The following is an 18,641-nucleotide window of genomic DNA, read 5'->3' as shown; positions in this document are numbered from 1 at the left end:
AGAAAATCTGTCATATTCAAAGAGGAACTATGCAAATATGCAAAAATTCTGAGCCTGAGCAAGCTTTGTTTAATTTCACATAGAGACTTGCCATTAGCGGAAAATAAGAAGTCATTACCTCTTGAGTAAAATGTCAGAAGTGATTAAACTAGTAATGATGGAAAGCTGAACAGAATACATTTATTATTGTAATTACGCAGTAAATATTTGATGCATTAATTCAACTTAATTGGCTTAATCCCTGTATAGCTTAGTACAGGTCTGGTAATGAAATACCATATCCTGCTACATCCTGTGCTGCTAGCTGCTTCTGCCTGATCTTTGGGTGAAGGTGCACAGGCATTCAGAGGGAATATCTGGCTGTGCCAAACAGTGTCAAGTACATTAGCTACCTGGATGTCTTAGTTCCTACCTATACGTCTTGGGAGATGTTTTATCTGGAAAATTCTGTGTTCTTAAGGCATTAGGATCCCCTTGCAATACTATCTCATGCATTAATACTACAAAGCTGGAATGAGGATAGACAGTATTCCTCCTTTCAACCATTTAATTCTATGTGATTGAGTCTGTTGTAAACCACATTTCGTCAGCAGATAGAAAGCATATCTGAAAACTACCCTAATGAAAACCCATGTTTTCCATTCTTTTTCAGCACTGACATTCAGAATTACTGTATATTTCAAAATTAGTATAAAGTAATTACTGCTGTTACTATAACGTACTCTGGTCTGGCATCTCAGTCTGTGCAGGTCTTTATAGTGAATCAAAACAGCAGGACTGGCTCTGTGCGATGAAGCCTAGTTAATGGTTTCCAGGCTGGGAGAGAAGCTAAGGTCAATAACAGTTAGCTAGAAGTGCGTTATTTTCTTATACATTCATTATATCATAAATTTTACCTAGTTAATTATGTTTCAACAGAAAAAAAGATGTTATTTCACATATATTGTCTTACATGTTTAATTTATATTCTTATACGTACAATTATCTATATTCTTATAGATACAATTGTATATCATTATACATTTTATGCATTTTATCCTGTATACAATATTATATATACATATGGAATAGGTGTTATTTAATATGTCATATATTTAAAAAGACAGTAAATGATGTTGCTATTTTTGTTCACACTTAATTTTTATATCCTTCGCATTCATTTTTTAGTATTTCCAAACTTTGGGGCATTTAATTTTCTTAAGTGTTTTTTCATCGTGGCTTCTTGTTAAAGTTATAACAATATAAGACTCTCAGAATATGTAAGATTAACTGATCTTAGATAGTTGTCAGTTCAACTTAGAGGGGAATAATGATTTATTTTTTAAGACTTCTGTACCAAGATGGTTGATTTAGGTAAAAAGCAATTTTGAAAATAGAAAAGAAAAAAAATTAAAAAGGAGACTAGGAATGAGAAGAAGAGACAGAGAGAAAAGGTTTTCTGCCCATATCTGACAGTGAGAGGGAAAAATATAACAAAATTATACTGCAGGCTAGAAACTGAGCTTTTGAGAACACAAAAGAAGGCTAGTGGTAGGCAAAAAGATAAAAATCCCATTTCCACTAAACAGCTTCTGCTTTGCATTCAGACTTCATCACATGGACTTGGAGCTCCCACTCTACTAAAAAAAGGGTGCAAATCCATGTAATGGATGGCCTGGCTGGCTATTGCAGAGGGAAAAGAACTGAATCTATTTGGCCTATATCCAGCTCAAGATTTCTAAACCAAAGAATATTTACCCTTGCATTCTCAGCATTTTTCTTTTCCCTTTCTTAGTCTGTAAGTATTTTATGCTTACATTGTAGCCAACTTTCTCTTTCTCCTTGCTTTCAGGCTGTCCAAAGTGTATTTCTGTAACACTGCTTCAGCCTCAATGCCCACTCCATGTTTCAAGAGATTTTCTGCAATTGCTTGTTATCAGAAGAAATTCTTTCTTTATAGAAAGCTTCATACCTCTTTGGATCTCTTAGTGTGCCTTACTGTGAAAATTCACAAACAATGACTCTTTTTTTTTTTTTAACTTGACATGCCTCTGGAGTGCCCCAAGTTAGACACTAAGAATTTGTGGTTTGTTTTACATGTTTCATATGGGTTAGAGTGCCATGTCCTGTTACAGTATAATTCAAATTATAAATAACACTGTGCGCTTGCCATTATATAATCATGAGCCTCCAAGAAAAATATGATAAAGCTGCCTAATGATGACACAATAAGATAATTATTTCCTCCTTGCCTTATGCAGAAGATTTACCAGCTCTACCAATACATATTTGCTAGAGGAACATTGCCACCTAGCAACAAAGTATCCTCTCAGGCTTCTGGACAAAAGCTATAAAGAACTGCCTTAGCAGCAGCTCTTAAAGCTTTTTTCAAATAGTTCTGGAAATTTTGGTTTTGTCCTTTTGCCACTTAGCATTCAATGCCAGCTGGCATTCTGCATAACAGAGCAAAATTGCTAGCTATTTAGTCTTGGAAGCAGACTTTAAAAGGCTAATACAGAAATTTTTTAACAAACAAACAAAACAAAACCAAGAAAAAAAAAAAGACAAAATGTTAAGCTGTTCCTTTAACACATACTTTGCAGTAGGGGATAATGTGGAAGAACACCAGCCAAGCAGGATGCCTGCTAGGCGTCCTCATAAAGCAAAGAGAAAATATCTGCTGCCTGCTCACTGACAGGGTACAGTGCACAGCCTGTTATTTTTCTTCTTCTTGATGCCTCTCAGAAAGCTAACATTGGCTACGGTGAGACTGACAAAAGCTTCTAGTGTTAAATTAGATTAAAATTTAGAATTAGTATACATTAAACAAACACAATCCAAAAAGCATACGGCCTAGAAAGATACAGGAAGAAAACAGTGAGAACAAGAATTAGTTTAACAAATTCAGCAATATGATTACTGGTGAAGAAAATGGCATTTGCCAAAGTGACAGAATTAGGTCTGGTTTGGAAGTGCTCTCTAAAGGAGAGACAGGTGGTATCTCACATAATCATTTCGTATTTTTGAAGATGTAAAATACTAATGGCAACTGCCTCTGACTGGAAAAGCAAGAAATAGTCATGATTACAAAATATAGGCTGTTTTACACACAAATGAGAAATCTAGCTAAAGAGAAAACATAAAACACTACAGTCAAAAAGTACAAGTCTCATTTTTTAAGGCTTTAATGAGACAAATTTAAGTAAATAACTTCCAAAATGTCAGAATACTGTCAAAAGTGCTCTGCAGACAATGACTTAACATGAATAAAAGAAATAGAGCAAAATGGCTTATTCCAAGATCTACATACCCTAAAAAATATATAATTTTACAAGCATGTAATACGTATTACATGCTTAAAAAATTTAAATACTATTTTAACTGTACAGATAGTTATTAAGAAATAAAGAGTTCTAATTGTTGCTTCTACATAGAGCAATTAATAGAAACAAGAAATGAAGAAAGGCTATTAAAATGCATTGTATTCTATCTTGTCTGTCACTTGTGTAAATCAGCCCTTAGTGTTCTGAGTGTTCTGAGTAAGTATTGTTAAGTTTCTGAGTTTCTAGTGTTCTGAGTAAGTATTGTTAAGTCTCAGCTGGGGCAAACAGTTGATTGTCCAATACATTTATTTTCTGTCTTCTTTCTACATTGAATATCTGAGACTAGTGTAACTATCTGGAAGCCTGTCACCACAGAAGACAATGGAATACTTTTCAATGTTAGGGTGAGGAAGACAATATGCTTTTTTTAATCATTTGCAAAATAAGAGAGAGAGTAGCACATACCCTGTTCACCTAATACTGTGGTTCAGGCTTAAGTAGTCACAGCTTCCTCATTTTATTTTATTTTTTTTTTGAAATCTAGAACAATTCTAGGATGACAGTATTTTATCAAACTTTCTAGCAAGTGATCAAAGAGCTGAACATGTGTTATTTTCAAAGCAAAGAGCTGCCTACAAACTACCCTACAAAGACTAGAATGCAGAATGAGACATCAGCCATGCATTCGGCATTACACATATTACAGCTGCCTGCTGCATAAAGCCTGAATTTATAGCTTACACTATGATTTGCACACAGAGAACATTTTTTATACTTCCTTAGTAGCCAGGCCTTTTGGCAGATCTGTGTTATGTGTATGAAAATTTGATTTAAGAAAAAAAAGAATTTTAAACTTTAGAGGAGTAAATAGAATGCAAAGCAAAACCAATGAATCAAATGCTGGGGAAAGGGGCACTCAGCATTATTTTGCAAAGAAAACAAAGTCTAGTAGGGAACAACTTGCCATGGGTTCTCTACAATATTATGAGTTTCAGCTTTGGAGATGTCCATTTACTGGCAAGACAAATTCTCCTTTAATTATAATGTAATTGTGATCTATGCAGTCTGCCATTTTAGAGAACTAGTGTGATTGTTTCAAGGCTATATCCAATAAAGAACACAGATAATAGTTCTGACATGCCACAAAATAACAAAAGTTATATTAACAGTCTAATCACTCTTCATCTTGCTTTTATTTCAGGCTTATTCTTGGTGCTCAGCACATGACCAATCAATTGCATACAGATAAGCTTCTTGTTTCATTTGCATGGCTGTGATAGTGCTGCTGTAATTCAAAATTCAACATGAAATCCTGGTCTCTACAGAGGACAGCATAATGGACATTGAAATTGACAAAATGCAAGGCTGGAGAGTCTCCAATATACTATGTCTGCAAACACCAGGTCTGTCCATCCTGTGATCTTCGCAGATGCTTTCCTTCTTTTCATAGCTTTAAAGGTACAGCCAAATTACTGCTTCTGAAATATCATATTAAGCATGTTAGATTAATTTTCTAATTAAAATAGGGATGTGCCTATGACTTCCACCCCTGAATAATTTTAGAAGATGTGGTTATCATCTCACACCTATGATGTGTAGATTAACTGTGGCTTGCAGATGTTACCCTATACAAGAGCAAAATCCTGGCTGAATGGAAAGAATGACCAGCAAAATAAGATGAGTAAAGGCATTTCTACAAGAAGTACAAAAAGGAGTATAGATACACTAATCAAAGATGAAATTTCATGTGCACTAGCAGCGAAGTAGTTCCTACTCATTAATTCCCTGCCTGCTGAGAAGTGATTTAACTAAGCAGTGAAAGCAGCAAATTTAAAAGTAAAGATTTTAAAGAATATTGAAGTTTATTTTAGAGTGTTCAGTGCGTGGCACTCAGAGACATTTTCCCATAGAGAAAAGAAATGAAAACCCGCTGTGGCCATTTCACCAATTTCGGCCCCGTGCTCCTTGTCCTTTTTGTTCAATTCATAAAATGTCACGGCGAAACTACTTGTACCGACGGTGACCTCAAACTTGCTGAAATAGCTCTTGTTCTAGCACACTTGATTATAGCACTTCGGCCACTCGAGTCGCCTCAGCTGTCGCCAGGGACATCCCGCAGCGGCCCAGGGGCCTTCACCTGTCTCAAGGTCCCTGGAGCTTGCTCAGCTTCTGGGCTTAGCAGGCTAAAAGCGTAACTTCTAAAATAATCAGATCGCTCATCCGTTTGCGGTCATCCCTTCCTTAAGTAGCCGACGTCCCCCCTACCCACGGACGATCCGCAGATTCTAGGATCAGCCTACGGACATTTGTGCCGTTCTGCCTGAAGCGGCACATCTGGCGGCGTCTGCGCGGGAGCGGGGACGTGCTTCACCCCCACGCGGGGCCCCTTTCCCTTCGCGCTTTAGGGACGGGCGGAGGGAGGCCGCGCCGTGGGGGGGACGCTCCGCCCCTCGCCCCCCCGCCTCGCAGCGGGACCGCCGGGGGAGTGGGGCCGCCCTGCCGCTGGCGCGTCCATTTTGAATGTGGGAAGGCAGGAGGAGGCCGGGGGCGGGGGCCCGGAGCCGCGGCCGCGCGCGTGAGCGGCCGGTGAGGGGTGCGGGGTGACCGCGGCGGCGGGGGAGGCGCGCGGGTGGCGGGCAAGGAGCCTCCTCCGTTAGATGGGACCGGGGGGGGAGGGGGGTGTGAGTGAGTGACCGTGTGAGAGTGAGTGTGTGTGTGACTGTGAGTGTGTGTATGAGAGTGTGTGTGTGATTGAGTGTGTGACTGTGACTGTGTGTGTGACTGTGTGTAACTGTGTAACTGCGTGTGTATGTGACTGTGTGACTGTGTGTGTGAGTGACTGTGTGTGTGACTGTAACTGTAACTGTGTGTGTGACTGTGTGTGTGTGTTGAGTGTGTGAGTGACTGTGTGTCTGTGTGTCTCTCTGTGTGTGTGAGTGAGTATGTGAGTGACTGTGCGTGAGTGTGTGACTCTGTGTGACTGTGTGTGGCTGCTCCCTCCCCCCGGGACACTTCTTTGTGGCCTAGTGGAGTCAGTTGGTCTGTTCAGCCTGGAGGAGACTCAGGGGGCCACCTCAGCATTTTACTGCTTCCTCACAAGGTGGGCAGCAGGCAGTGATCTCTGGTGGGAAGTGAAAGGACCTGAGAGAATGGCAGGAATGTGCCAGGAGAGCTTTATGTTGGTCAGGAAAGGGTTCTTCACCTAGAGGGTGGTGGAGCCCTGGAACAGGCTTCCCAGGGAAGTAGTCATGCTGCCAAGCGTAACAATGTTCAGGAAGCATTTGGACAGTGCGCTCAGACCCATGGTGTAAAGTTTAGGAGTGTCCTGTGTGGGGACAGAAGTTGGACTTGATGATCCTTGTGGGTCCCTTCCAGCTCAGGTCATTCAAGGTTCTCTGGTGGCTGGTGGCAAGTGTCAACAGTGCCCAGCTCATGCCAGTTCAGTGGTGCCTGTTGTTGGGGAAGTGGAGCACTGAAGTACTTCCTTGAGTTAGTGGCAGTACAGAGTGGGTGAAATGTAAAAACCCTGTTTTACCACCATTATAACCAGAATTGTTTATTTGCCTGTGTTATACAATTAAATACAGTGGCCCAACAGGTCAAATGACGTTGTGTATGGCCCCAGCAGACCACCAGGCCACACTTAAAGTGTACAAGTGGCGCGTACAAAAGGTTTCTGCATGTGTCTTGCTGTTCTGGTGAGGATGCTCTTCTGTGATTAGCAGTCTTGGACTTGCATGGAATTCCATTGCTGCCCTATAAATTTGCCAAGCAGATGTTTTGTTTTGTTTTTTTTTTTTTTATTTTGAATCACTGTAAACTTACAGCTTTCTAAAAAACTCCTAGCATGGAACTAGATTTCTCAGTTTTGCTATGTGCTCTGTTTCTTTTTATTCTTTTATAGTTTAGTCACCAGGTAGTATCATTTGATATCTCCTTCCTTCTGCATTGAAAGAGATAGAAATTGTCCTCTGTGTATGTTCACACAGCCAGTCTGGGTATTCTAAGGTTGTGTCAGATGCATTTAACTTCTATGCTGAACAGTTCTACTTTACACAGCTGTTTCTCAACTGGAGGTTTTTGTGGGTCTGATTAGTTTGGCCCTTTTCCTTTCTAGCTGTAAAGTGTGTTAAACCTAAGTGCTAGGCCTAGGATCTGCTTTCGTTACTTTAGTTGGAGGTGTGGTATTTGTGTGATGCAGTGAAAGCCACTGTGAAAGAATATTGCTTAAGCTCTGGAGAGAAAAGGGTAATATGTTGTGCATTGATACATCACCTGAAGTCAGTGGCACTTTGCAGCTTCAGAAAGTGATCATCAATCATAGTGTTCAATTTTAATTTAGTAATTTCTGTTCCTGTGGCCACAGTGTGTTTGTTATCTAATGCTAGTAAATCAGAATAGATGAAATAAAAGGGCGTAGAACTATTTAGAGTTTCTATTCCTATTCTTATTACAGTTTCAGTAATCCAAATATGAATAACGTGATTTTTTTTCTAAATTCTTACCAATGTCTATCCTCGCATATTTGCACATGTCCAGTAATTCTTGTCCCATGTTGACATACAGAGTATTTCAGAAGATCAACTGAAGCTGTAACAACGTGAAAGAATGTTTGCAACCTGAACAATATTTGATATCCCTTATGGGATACTTCCTGTTATTTTGAGCAGTAAATAAATAAATAGATAAATAAATGGATCCTCTAAATATACTGGTGAATATTCCTATTGAGACCATGGAATTACTTACTATTAATAGCTATGCCATAGCAATATTTAGAGATTGTAATTGGGTGTTAGTACTGCTTTGCTACGTGGATACTTATGTGTAACAAAAACTTATACCTGAAAAGTGCTTTTCTTAATTTCCTAGGATAAGTATATAGGGTATGAGATACCAAAAATATTTAGGAAAACATGCATATTTCATTCTGTATGAGTATTTAGACATTACCTTGAAGCAGCAGAGAAGCTTACAACTCATTCTGAATGGAATGGTCTGTTGTATCCCTTGATGTTGCATCAAGGAGTGTCCAAGGCTTTAAGGAGCTTGCAAACCCTGACACTACAAAATTAAGTTTTACGAGGAAAACAAGAACTTTACAGCAGTTAATGCTTGAACGTTGGGCCTTTTGTGTTTTGAGTGTACTTATTTGTGTGGGAGAGTACAAATACAGGTGTGTTGGTTGGCTTTCACTCTCTTGTTCATTCAGCTATATTTACACATGTGGCAAGCATCACAAGGCATCAACGTTTTAGCTGTCACATCGAAGACGTGCAAATGCTATACAATATGCATGAACGTATTTGTGTTTTGGGTATCCATGTTGAATTGAGACTATATTACAAAATCAATTCTACGTTGGAAAAGCTCTGTTTTTTTTCCCCTCATTTTAGAGTGACATCACGTAAAAGAAATGATTGAATCTGTAAAAATAAGAAGACAGTGCATGCTGGATTTCTACGCGCATTATGAACATCTTTGTGCTCTTGAAGGCTCTGTCCCACTGAAAACTGTGAAGGCTAACGTGACTCAGGGTGCTCTTGATATAATTGTAGATCGCATCAAAGCTGCTGATTGGGTGCCACTTCTGAATGCTATCAAGCATAATAAGACTCTGACTTCTATTGGAATAAGAAGTTTTCATCAACAGGGTCTTGGAGAATCAGGTTTGTGATCACAGCTATAAAGTATAATTAATTATAAATACAATTAATAATTACAAAATAATGCATATTGATGTATGCATGTCACAATTTGTTGCGTAAAAGTTTTCTGTGATTGCATACATGGAGGGAGGAATTGTATTACCTAAGGAATTACAAATTTCTATTTAAGAAAAGCAGTAAAAAAGCAAAGTGTGATTATGATGGCTTTTAAGTCAATAGGGACTGGATTTTACTGATGCTTAATTTTTATTGTTTACTAGGTGTTGAAAAATACAAAAATTACTTTAGAAGAAGAATTCCAGCAATTGGATCAAAAGACTTGACTGGCCAACTGTGCAAAGCTATCAAAGGCTGTCTTAGTATATCAGATGTACTAAAGAAATTAGAACTGCAGGGTTTGCTTCTGAGGGAGAGAGATCTAGTACTTCTAACAAAGGTGAGAGTATGTTAGTATACAAATGAATGGAAAATATGCTTAGAATGTAGAGAAGTAGCAACTACATTTTATAAATATTTCTCACAGACGAGAATATTCCTCTACTAAGATATCTTTGTGCTATGATTCTGTTGAGGAGTCTAATACAACCTAGTCTTGCTGAACCTGTCAACACCCTCCCTTGTCCTGATGCAAGAAGAATGTTATTAGCAGGCTCTTAGCAACATTTCTGCCATGTGTTTGGGGTGTGTAACTTGTACTTGTGACTGAAGCTACTGTACATTTACATGACAGTAGGAATGTTTTGAAACACCAAGGAGTTAAAAACGGGTCTTAAAAATGTGTTAATGGAAGACTCTGGTTCAGTTTTAAAGGGGTTCTGGTAAAGGAGGTTGCCGCTTGTTGCCCATAGGCATTGGTTCTTCTTGTGACAAAGAAATGAAAGGTCGGCTTGTTTTGACCTTTCTCTGGACTTCCTAGAGCATCCTGTGGGGAGTATAGAGAGTTCTGAACAGTTTTGATTACTTGTTCAAAGTTTTGTTTGGGTTCTTTTTTTCCTTTTCAAGCCACTTAACAAACATTTATTTTGTTCTGAAGGGCTTGGCCACAGCTTCATCTCTAGAGAGTTTCTCTTTAGCCCACTGTCCAATTGGAGATGGAGGATTAGAAAGTAAGTTGAGAATCAAAAATTTGTAAATATGCTTATCTCTTTTTTAGTCTATTAGATAGGTAAGTTAATTTTTTCAGTATTTCCATTCCTGTTTAAAATTTGTATTGTGATTAAAATAGCAGTCGTCACTTTATTGTACATGACTTAACTACATATAAAGACTTGGATTTCTCACTTGATGCTAGTAAATAGCCATACAGACTCGATGATCTAGTGGGTCTTTTCCAACCTAGTGATTCTATGATTCTATGATGATGTTTATATTTTATTTAAAACAACAAATTGAAATAAAATATGATCAGGCTTGTTCAGATAGTGTTTGCTGAACTCTTGTGTTAGAAATATATGGGCTTACAGAACCTTATTTAAAACATGCTTTGTATTTCTTTGTCGAGGCTTTTGCCTGTTAAAGCTGGTTCGGCTTCTTAATATGGCAGTGAAACAATGTGTTCTGATAGTCTGGCTGTGGTGTGTGTAAATAACATGCATGCTTTTCTTTCCAGCAGTCTGTCAGAGTGTAAAGAATTCAGCTACTATCAGATATGTAAATTTCACAGGGTGCAACCTCACATGGCGAGGGGCAGAACATATATCAAATGTATTGAAGGTAATTTAATCAGCTTTCTTATAAACAATCCTAACAAGAGCTCAAAAATATTTGACTTTTTTTCTGCTGCTTTCAAGATTTAAATCCATCAAAGCACTTTGTGAGCCGCGTATGTGAATATTGAAGTTAAGTATGTGAATAGTCCTTCTAAATTGTGTGACTTTGTGTGCCAAAAGTAGCTTTGTTTACTGGTGTGGGATTTAAACGCAGTATTTCTTAGTAAACATCAGTTAAACAAATAACAGTTTGGATTAATATGTTTTTCTGTAAATGGGAATTAGGTGTGTAAATGCCTGACATGTTTAGGAGAAGGCTTCTTTCACTGTCACAGATTTTGAAAAAATGTCTTAAGTATTCTAAAGCATTGGTTAAAAGTACTTGAGTTTACCATTTAGAAGCTCCTAATTAACTGATCAATAAAATTGTGACTAGTACAATGTTCTAATGTTAACATTGGTTTGCATGAAAGCAAAGTCCTAGTGACTGCTCCCTATTAGAGATGCATTCAAAGTGTCTTGTTTGCCAAAAAAAGATAACAAGATGTTTTGTAGATGTATTTAATTTACATTGCATATTGGATGATCAGAAGAAATATGACTGAACTGTAATGTTTAAAAATTACTTGTGTTTCTTGAACTCAGAAATGGTATAACTGCTTATATCATTACTCAAGCTATTAAATGTCAGTTTCAAACAAAAATAACTTATGATCTTGTCATCAATAATGGCTTTGCCTTTGCACTTACCTAACAGCTTCTTTGTTTGCAAAGCATCAGGCAATGAAAAGACATGGTGAAGCTTGGGCTGAAAGCCTCCGCTACAGGAGACCTGACCTTGACTACATGGCTGGCTTGAGACGGATTACTTTCAACTGCAATATGCTTGTTGGAGATGGAGGAGCGAATGCCTTTGCAGACTGTCTAGGAGAGGACCTTTGGCTTAAAGGTATTGTGAAATATTGACTCTTAAGATAGTAGTAGTGGGAGGCAGAAAACTTAAAATCATCAGTTATAGCAAATGTGGCCAGAAGGGTAACTCACTGTTTAGCTAGAAAAGTATAATCTTATTTAAAAAAAAAATCTCTTCCTCTTTGGAATTGTGAACTGTCTGAATACTATTGTGTAGTGTAGTGTTGTCCACTAGTATTTTGGAGAAGTAATTTGTTCTACAGTGTATCTGTACAAAATGACCAGTGGTGATGTAAGTCATAGCATTCTGTACATGGAATCAAATACTTACCTGTTTGAGCCAAGTGTACAGATAACATTCATATTGATGGATGCGGGTGAGAGTAGACTATACTTAAGCAAACTGGATGTGGAGAAGTTCACAGGCGCTGATGGGATGCATCAGTGAGTACTGAGGGAGCTGACTGATGTAATTTTGAGGCTTCCCTTGGCAATCTTTGAAGGATCATGGTGACTGGGAGGGGTGCCTGAGGACTGGAGGGTAGCAAGTGTCCCTCCTATCTTCAAGAAGACTGGGAAGAAGGACCCAGGGAACTACAGGCCAGTCAGTCTTACTTGGATCCCTGGGAAGGTGCTGCTATCCAGAGGGACCTCAACAGGCTTAGAGAAATGGGCTGATGTGAACCTCATGAATTTTAACAAAAAGAAATGCAAAGTTCTACGCCTGGGCAGGAATAACCATATGCACCAGATCACACTGGGGGCTGTGTGGTTGGAAAGCAATTTTGAAGTGCGGGTCCTGGTGGGCAACAATCTTACCATTAGCTGGCAAAGTGTCTTTGTGGCAAAGAAGGCTAATGGTGTCCTGGGCTGCATTAGGCAGAGACTTGCAAACAGACGGAGGAAGGGAGGTGATCCTTCCCCTCTGCTTGGCACTGGCAAGGCCACACCTGGACTCCCCTGTACAGGAGACCTGGAGGTACTGCAGAGAGTTCCAGAAAGGGCCTCTGATATGATAAAGGGACTGGAGAACTTCAGGAAAGGCTGAGGGAACTGGAACTGTTTATCTTGGGGAAGGCTCAGGGTGGGTCTCATCAAGCAGTACAAATACCTGAAGGCTGCAAAGAAGATGGAGCCAGCCTGGTTCCCATAGTGCCTGGTAACATGACAAGAGGAAGAGGGCACAGATTGAAACACTGAAGATTTCTCCTGAACCTTAGGAAACATTTTCTTAACTGTGAGGATGATGAACAGTGGCAGAGGTTGCCCAAAGTTGTTGTCAAGTCTTCATCCTTGGAGGTCTTTAAGAGCTGTCTGGACATGGCTGTGGGCTTTAAGAGAGCCTGCTTGGGCAGCGACATTCAGCAAGTTGACCTCCAGAAGTCCTTTCCAACCTCAACTGTTCTGTGACACTATGCGTGCACAACATGAAATAAATGTCAAAGCCATAATAATACTGTTTCGTGGTGACCACGTAACTAACTGATGTGTGCAAGCAATGAATTTCTAGAAGCACTAACTTGGACTTCTTAGACAGGAGTTGTGTGGTTTTATGTATGATGTTACCTTGAGCAGTTAAATTAATTGGTGTCTGGAAATATTATGTCTACTAAGTGCTGTCAATAAGAGTGACTTTAACTGTGATGTTTATATTCATTCCTCTGCAGTTGTTTAAGAGTTATTTCTTAATGTTAATCTGTAATACTGACACAAATTTCTAGTTTTCTTCTTTGAAAGTAATACTCTTGACTTTACACATTGCTGTTATCATCATGTCCTCTTTTCTCATGTTTCATGGTCTACAAAATGGATGTTTTCAGCAAGTGTGGATTAATTGTATTAGTTATTGACTGCCTATTGTGCCACTGACTATTTTTTTACCTCCTTAAACATTTTAGCACTTGATTTGCAGCAGTGTGGAATATCCAATGAAGGAGCAAGGTCATTATTAGATGCACTTCAAACTAATACAACGTTAGTGGTACTTGACATAAGAAAAAACCCATTAGTTGGTATGTATCTCTATCTACCTTTGTCCTCCTTGTGATCTTTTGATCTTTTTTTTTTTTTTCAGTAACTGGGGGGGGGGAAATGAACTGCTTTTAAGGAAAACAACCCACAACAGTATTTTGCTAAATACTTTAAAAACAGGGGGAAGGGAGCAGGGTGGGTGATGCCTATTCAGCTGTCTGTTTGCATAAATACTTGTTTAATACAGGAAATTCTTAATTAGCTATTTTAATTCATTCTAGATCACGCTATGATGAAAAGCATTATCGGAAGGGTTCTTATGAATGGAAGTAGCTCTAATTCAGAGGTATGTTCTTAGGCATTTTGGAGCAAATTTAGGGTTCTCTCTGTAGCTGCCATTGCCTTTTTTTGTTTGTTTGTTTGGTTTTTTTTTAAAGGACAGTTTTGTTTAGAATAAATCTATAACAGCTTTTCTGGTTATAAACAGAAGTCTGACTCTTCAATAGTTTAAAAAACAAACACTGTGAAGGGGAAACCTAAACACACCAGCAGCAACCTGTTATTGTATTGTACATTTTGTATGATTTTTTGTTTAATTTAAGATGAAACATATCATAAAATCAGGATATCCATTTAATGAAAAGAAAAATGTGTGTATACTTGGACATTATCATAGAAAACTGAGTAAATATTGCTGCTTAACTGCTGGAAAGCTTTCTACTACTCTTGACTTTCTTGTTATCAAGGCAGTAATAACATTTAATTAAAAAGCAAAGGAAATCACAATTTAAAATTTTAAACTTAATTTATTTTGAAACTTATTTTTTTGTCAATAATGTATAATGTTGTTTTCTTTAAGTTACTTGAGACTGTCCTGTCTGATACTATACATATAAGAAATCAGAGTTTAGTTACAGTACTCCTTGCTATCTTTATCTAATTGTCTGTAGAGTTTACAGAAATGTTCATAAGCTGAATATCTGTTCCATTTATTACTATATACACTATTTAAATACTGAGTCTTTTATTTACAACTCAGAAATCAGATTTGGTTCCCAAAGGAGACTGCAAACAAATGAGCGTACTCTTGTTCATGCTTGTACAGAGCTGTGACAATCCTATTTCTTGTTCTAGTACTTATTGATTGCTCTTTTGGTTTTGAACAGGCTTAAAAGTTGGAGCCGTGGATCTGTAGGGCGTATCTAATAAACTGGAAAGCATATGTGTAGAATTCCTTGAGGATTAATACACTTCAGTTTCCCCACTTCGGTTTCTTAAAGGCTTTTTGGGAGAAGTTGAGGTTGGTTATGAAGGAGTACCATTTCTCCTTTGTAGACTTGGTCAATGCTTGCAAAGTGTTGCAGGGATCACATGAAAATAACATCTGCCCAAGATCATAGAATCACTAGGTTGGAATAGACCTCATAGATCATAGAGTCCAACCATAACTGTCCACTACTAAACCATATCCCTGAGCACTTCACCTACTTGCCTTTTAAATTCCTCCAGGGACAGTGACTCAACAACCTCCCTGGGCAGCCCAATGATCCTTTCCGTGAAAGTTTTTTTCCTGATATCCAGTCTGAACCTCTCCTGGCGGAGTTTGAGGCCATTTTGTCTTATCCTGTCCCCTGTCACTTGGGAGAAGAGGCCAGCTCCCTCCTCTCTACAACCTCCTTTCAGGTAATTGTAGAGAGCAATAAGGTCTCCCCTCAGCGTCCTCTTCTCCAAGCTAAACAACCCCAGTTCCCTCAGCCGCTCCTCGTAAGGCCTGTTCTCCAGCCCCTTCACCAGCTTGGTTGCTCTTCTCTGAACACACTCTAGAGCCTCAACATCTCAGCCTCAACATCTTGTGGTGAGGGGCCTAGAACTGAACACAGTATTCGAGGTGCAATCTCACCAGTGCTGAGTACAGGGACGGAGTAACCTCCCTGGACCAGCTGGCCATGCCATTTCTGATCCAAGCCAAGATGCCATTGGCCTTCTTGCCACCTGGGCACACTGCTGGCTCATGTTCAGTCAGCTGTAACCAACACCCCTAGGTCATTCTTTTCCAGGCAGCTTTCTAGCACTGCACGGGGTTGTTGTGCCCCAAGTGCAGGACCTGGCATTTGGCCTTGTTAAACCTCATGCCATTGGACTCTGCCCAGCGGTCCAGGCTGTTCAGATCCCTTTGCAGAGCCTCCCTACCCTCCAGCAGATCGACACTTCCACCCAGCTTAGCGTCATCTGCAGACTTGCTAAGGCTGCCCTCAATGCCTTCATCCAGGTCATTGATAAAGACACTGAACAGGGCTGGACTCAGCACTGAGCCCTGGGGAACCCCACTTGTAACTGGCCTCCAGCTGGAGTTAACTCCATTTACCACCACTCTCTGGGCCAGTTTTCCACCCAGGAGAGTGTGCGCCTGTCCAGTCCAGAGGCTGACAGTTTCCAAAGCAGAATGCTGTGAGAAACTGTGTAAAAGGCTTTACTGAAGTCCAGGAAGACCACATCCACAGCCTTTCCCTCATCCAGTAAGCGGGTCACCTTGTCATAGAAGGCGATCAGTTTAGTTTGGCAAGTCCTGCCTTTTGTGAACCCGTGTTGACTGGGCCTGATCACCCAGTTCTCCTGCATGTGCTGTGTGATGGCACTCAAGATCACCTGTTCCATGACCTTCCCCAGCACTGAGGTCAGACTGACAGGTCTTCTTCCATTAATTAGAACAGCCTAGATACATTATTTCATAAGCTCTATGAGTAGGTTGTAAATAGCATTTTTTTATCATGGGAAAACTGCAGTCACTCAAAAAAGGGATAATCCACCTGTTTAGCAAGATGAATGCTAACATTCGATGTTGCGGTTAATATTCTTTTAAAACTGAAACATTTACTCCCCTGATCTAGGATTTAGAGTTGGTTTTTGAGCCCAGTTACAAAAGCCTGGGTTGAATTTCTTTGAGGTAGTGTTTTGATGTGCTCTGTGGTGAAAGTAAGCCATGTGGGGTTTTGTTGTGTTGTGTGTGGGTTTTTCCTTGGCTTTTTTAGGAAGCTGAAAATTGGAGAGTAAATTATGAAGACAAATTAATGAAGACAAACAGTTGGGCTTTATGCTCTGTTGCAAGGACTGTTGCCTTATTATGTCACTAGTCAAAGTTCAGCTGTACTATTTAAAAAAAAAACAGCTTACAAGTAAAAACAATTTAAGAGTATTTGTGAGAGTCCTAAGGACATATTCTAAATTATGGATGTAACTAACATTGGTTCTTTCTATTTTTAGCAAGTTTTAGCATAGTTAAAAAGTATCAGTGTGGGGTTTTTTTCAGATCTTCCGTGATATTTTTTTTTATGGAGTATCCATTATAGACCAAGCTCACTGATTTAAAGAAGAAATGTTTATTATTCTTAGCTTAAGCTTGTCAACGGAATACATTCAGTTAGCATGTACCTTGCTTTCTTTTGTCATCTGTGTACTGCCTCCAAACCTATGAGGTTTTAAATGGATGGACTGGTCCATTTTTTGTAGTGGAGAAAAACATGGATATGTATCTTTGAAATTATTTGATTTAGTAGGGATTATTTTTCATCTGTAATTTACTCTTGCAGCAAATGACCTAGTTAATGCCATATTTGACCCACAGATAAATGGAGTTGCATGAGTCATCATCCCTACTACTCCTTCCAGTTTCATCTACTTCTCATTTCAGATTTTTATCTTGCCAAAGGCTAACTGTCATTAAAACTCAATATACTAATTGTCAAATTTGTTTAAGAAGTGGCAGAGCTACATTCTGTGCCATCTCATCATGGCAACTCTTGTGTTAACTCTATGGTTTTGCTTATGCAGAAAATATGTTAAGGTGTTTTACAAAGAGAGGTTTGGTGGGCTTTTGAATAGCCTCATAATAATAAGCGATAACTACAGAAGATTATGTCTTGGCTGCCACAAATAGCCTGTAATGTACTGTCACCACTTACTTACTGGATACAAGTCACAGTAGCCCTTTCATTCTGTTCTGCATAAAACTTGGTTGTTTCTCTGTGATTTTCAGTAGTGTGTAGGTGCTTGCTTTTTGGGTTGTGTTTCAGGTTTGCAGGAAGAGCTGCCTACTACTAACTGATGTCTTTAAATGTGATAGGCAGCTGAAACACAGGAAGGTTGTATTACCGTAGCAGCACTGTGTAGCTAGTATAGTGGGTTGTAGTTACAGATACTATTGGGTGTAGTAGGTGGTGAAAGTTTGTGTAGATTCTGTGAGAGACTGAACAATTTAAGGGAAAAATCCACTGGAGGTGTCTATGAAACAAGTTAGTTTCATAGTCTCATCTTGGTCTTGGGAATTAGTAATTTTTCAACTCTCTTAATGTTTGCTGTCTTCATGTCTGCCACATGTTGAATACTGCGTTGAGTTTTGGGCCCCTTACTACAGGAAAGAATTGAGGTGCTGGAGCATGTCCAAAGACGGGCAATGAAGCTGGTGAAGGGGCTGGAGAAGAGAGCCTTGAAAGGAGCGGCTGAGGGAACTGAGGTTGTTTAGCCTAGAGAAAAGGGGAGACCTTGTCACTCTCTACAACTACCTGAAAGGAGGTTTTAGTGAGGTGGGTGTTGGTCTGTTCTACCAAGTAACAAGCGATAGGATGAGAGGAAATAGCCTCAAGTTGTGCCAAGGGAGATTCAGATTAGACATCAGGAAAAATTTCCTTACTAAGAGAGTCTGGAATCAACAGGCTACCCAAGGAGATGGTTGAGTCACCATCCCTGAAGGTGTTTAAAAGGCAGGTAGGTGAAGTGCTCAGGGATATGGTTTAGTAGTGGAAAGGTATGGTTGGACTCGATCTCAAAAGTCTCTTTCCTCCAAGTGATTCTGTGATTCACACTTAGATGTTGTAGAACAGAAGGAGGCACCTATACAAGAGGCAGGCTACTGGGCTAGATAAACTTTAGGTCTTACTTAGTACAGCTGCTCCTTTAGATGTGTAGTAAAACAAAATTAAGATACTCCTGCTCTTTAAAGTTGATAGTTTAATTTTATTCTCTCTTTTTTTTGTAGTTTAAAGTCTACACTTGTCTACAGCTGAATCTAGCTCCTGAGACCC

General features: G+C 39.3%; 1 protein-coding gene across 2 annotated transcripts in view; it reads left to right on the top strand.

Annotated features, from left to right (window-relative positions):
• The first annotated feature begins 5,865 nt into the window (after nucleotides 1-5,865).
• CEP78 (centrosomal protein 78) overlaps nucleotides 5,866-18,641 on the top strand; it is a 29,242-nt gene continuing 16,466 nt past the window's right edge. For both annotated transcript variants that reach the window (XM_069880168.1, XM_069880167.1), the window contains exons 1-8: nucleotides 5,866-5,888; nucleotides 8,699-8,971; nucleotides 9,232-9,407; nucleotides 10,005-10,077; nucleotides 10,581-10,684; nucleotides 11,455-11,629; nucleotides 13,491-13,604; nucleotides 13,845-13,909. In XM_069880168.1, coding sequence (XP_069736269.1) covers nucleotides 8,719-8,971; nucleotides 9,232-9,407; nucleotides 10,005-10,077; nucleotides 10,581-10,684; nucleotides 11,455-11,629; nucleotides 13,491-13,604; nucleotides 13,845-13,909 — 960 coding nt within the window. In that variant the 5' untranslated portion in view covers nucleotides 5,866-5,888; nucleotides 8,699-8,718. The remainder of the gene's footprint in view (nucleotides 5,889-8,698; nucleotides 8,972-9,231; nucleotides 9,408-10,004; nucleotides 10,078-10,580; nucleotides 10,685-11,454; nucleotides 11,630-13,490; nucleotides 13,605-13,844; nucleotides 13,910-18,641) is intronic.

The sequence above is a fragment of the Phaenicophaeus curvirostris genome, chromosome Z (assembly GCF_032191515.1).
Source record: "Phaenicophaeus curvirostris isolate KB17595 chromosome Z, BPBGC_Pcur_1.0, whole genome shotgun sequence".
NCBI lineage: Eukaryota > Metazoa > Chordata > Aves > Cuculiformes > Cuculidae > Phaenicophaeus > Phaenicophaeus curvirostris.
The sequence above is the reverse complement of the archived record's forward strand: the minus strand, read 5'-3'. Positions and strand labels throughout refer to the sequence as shown.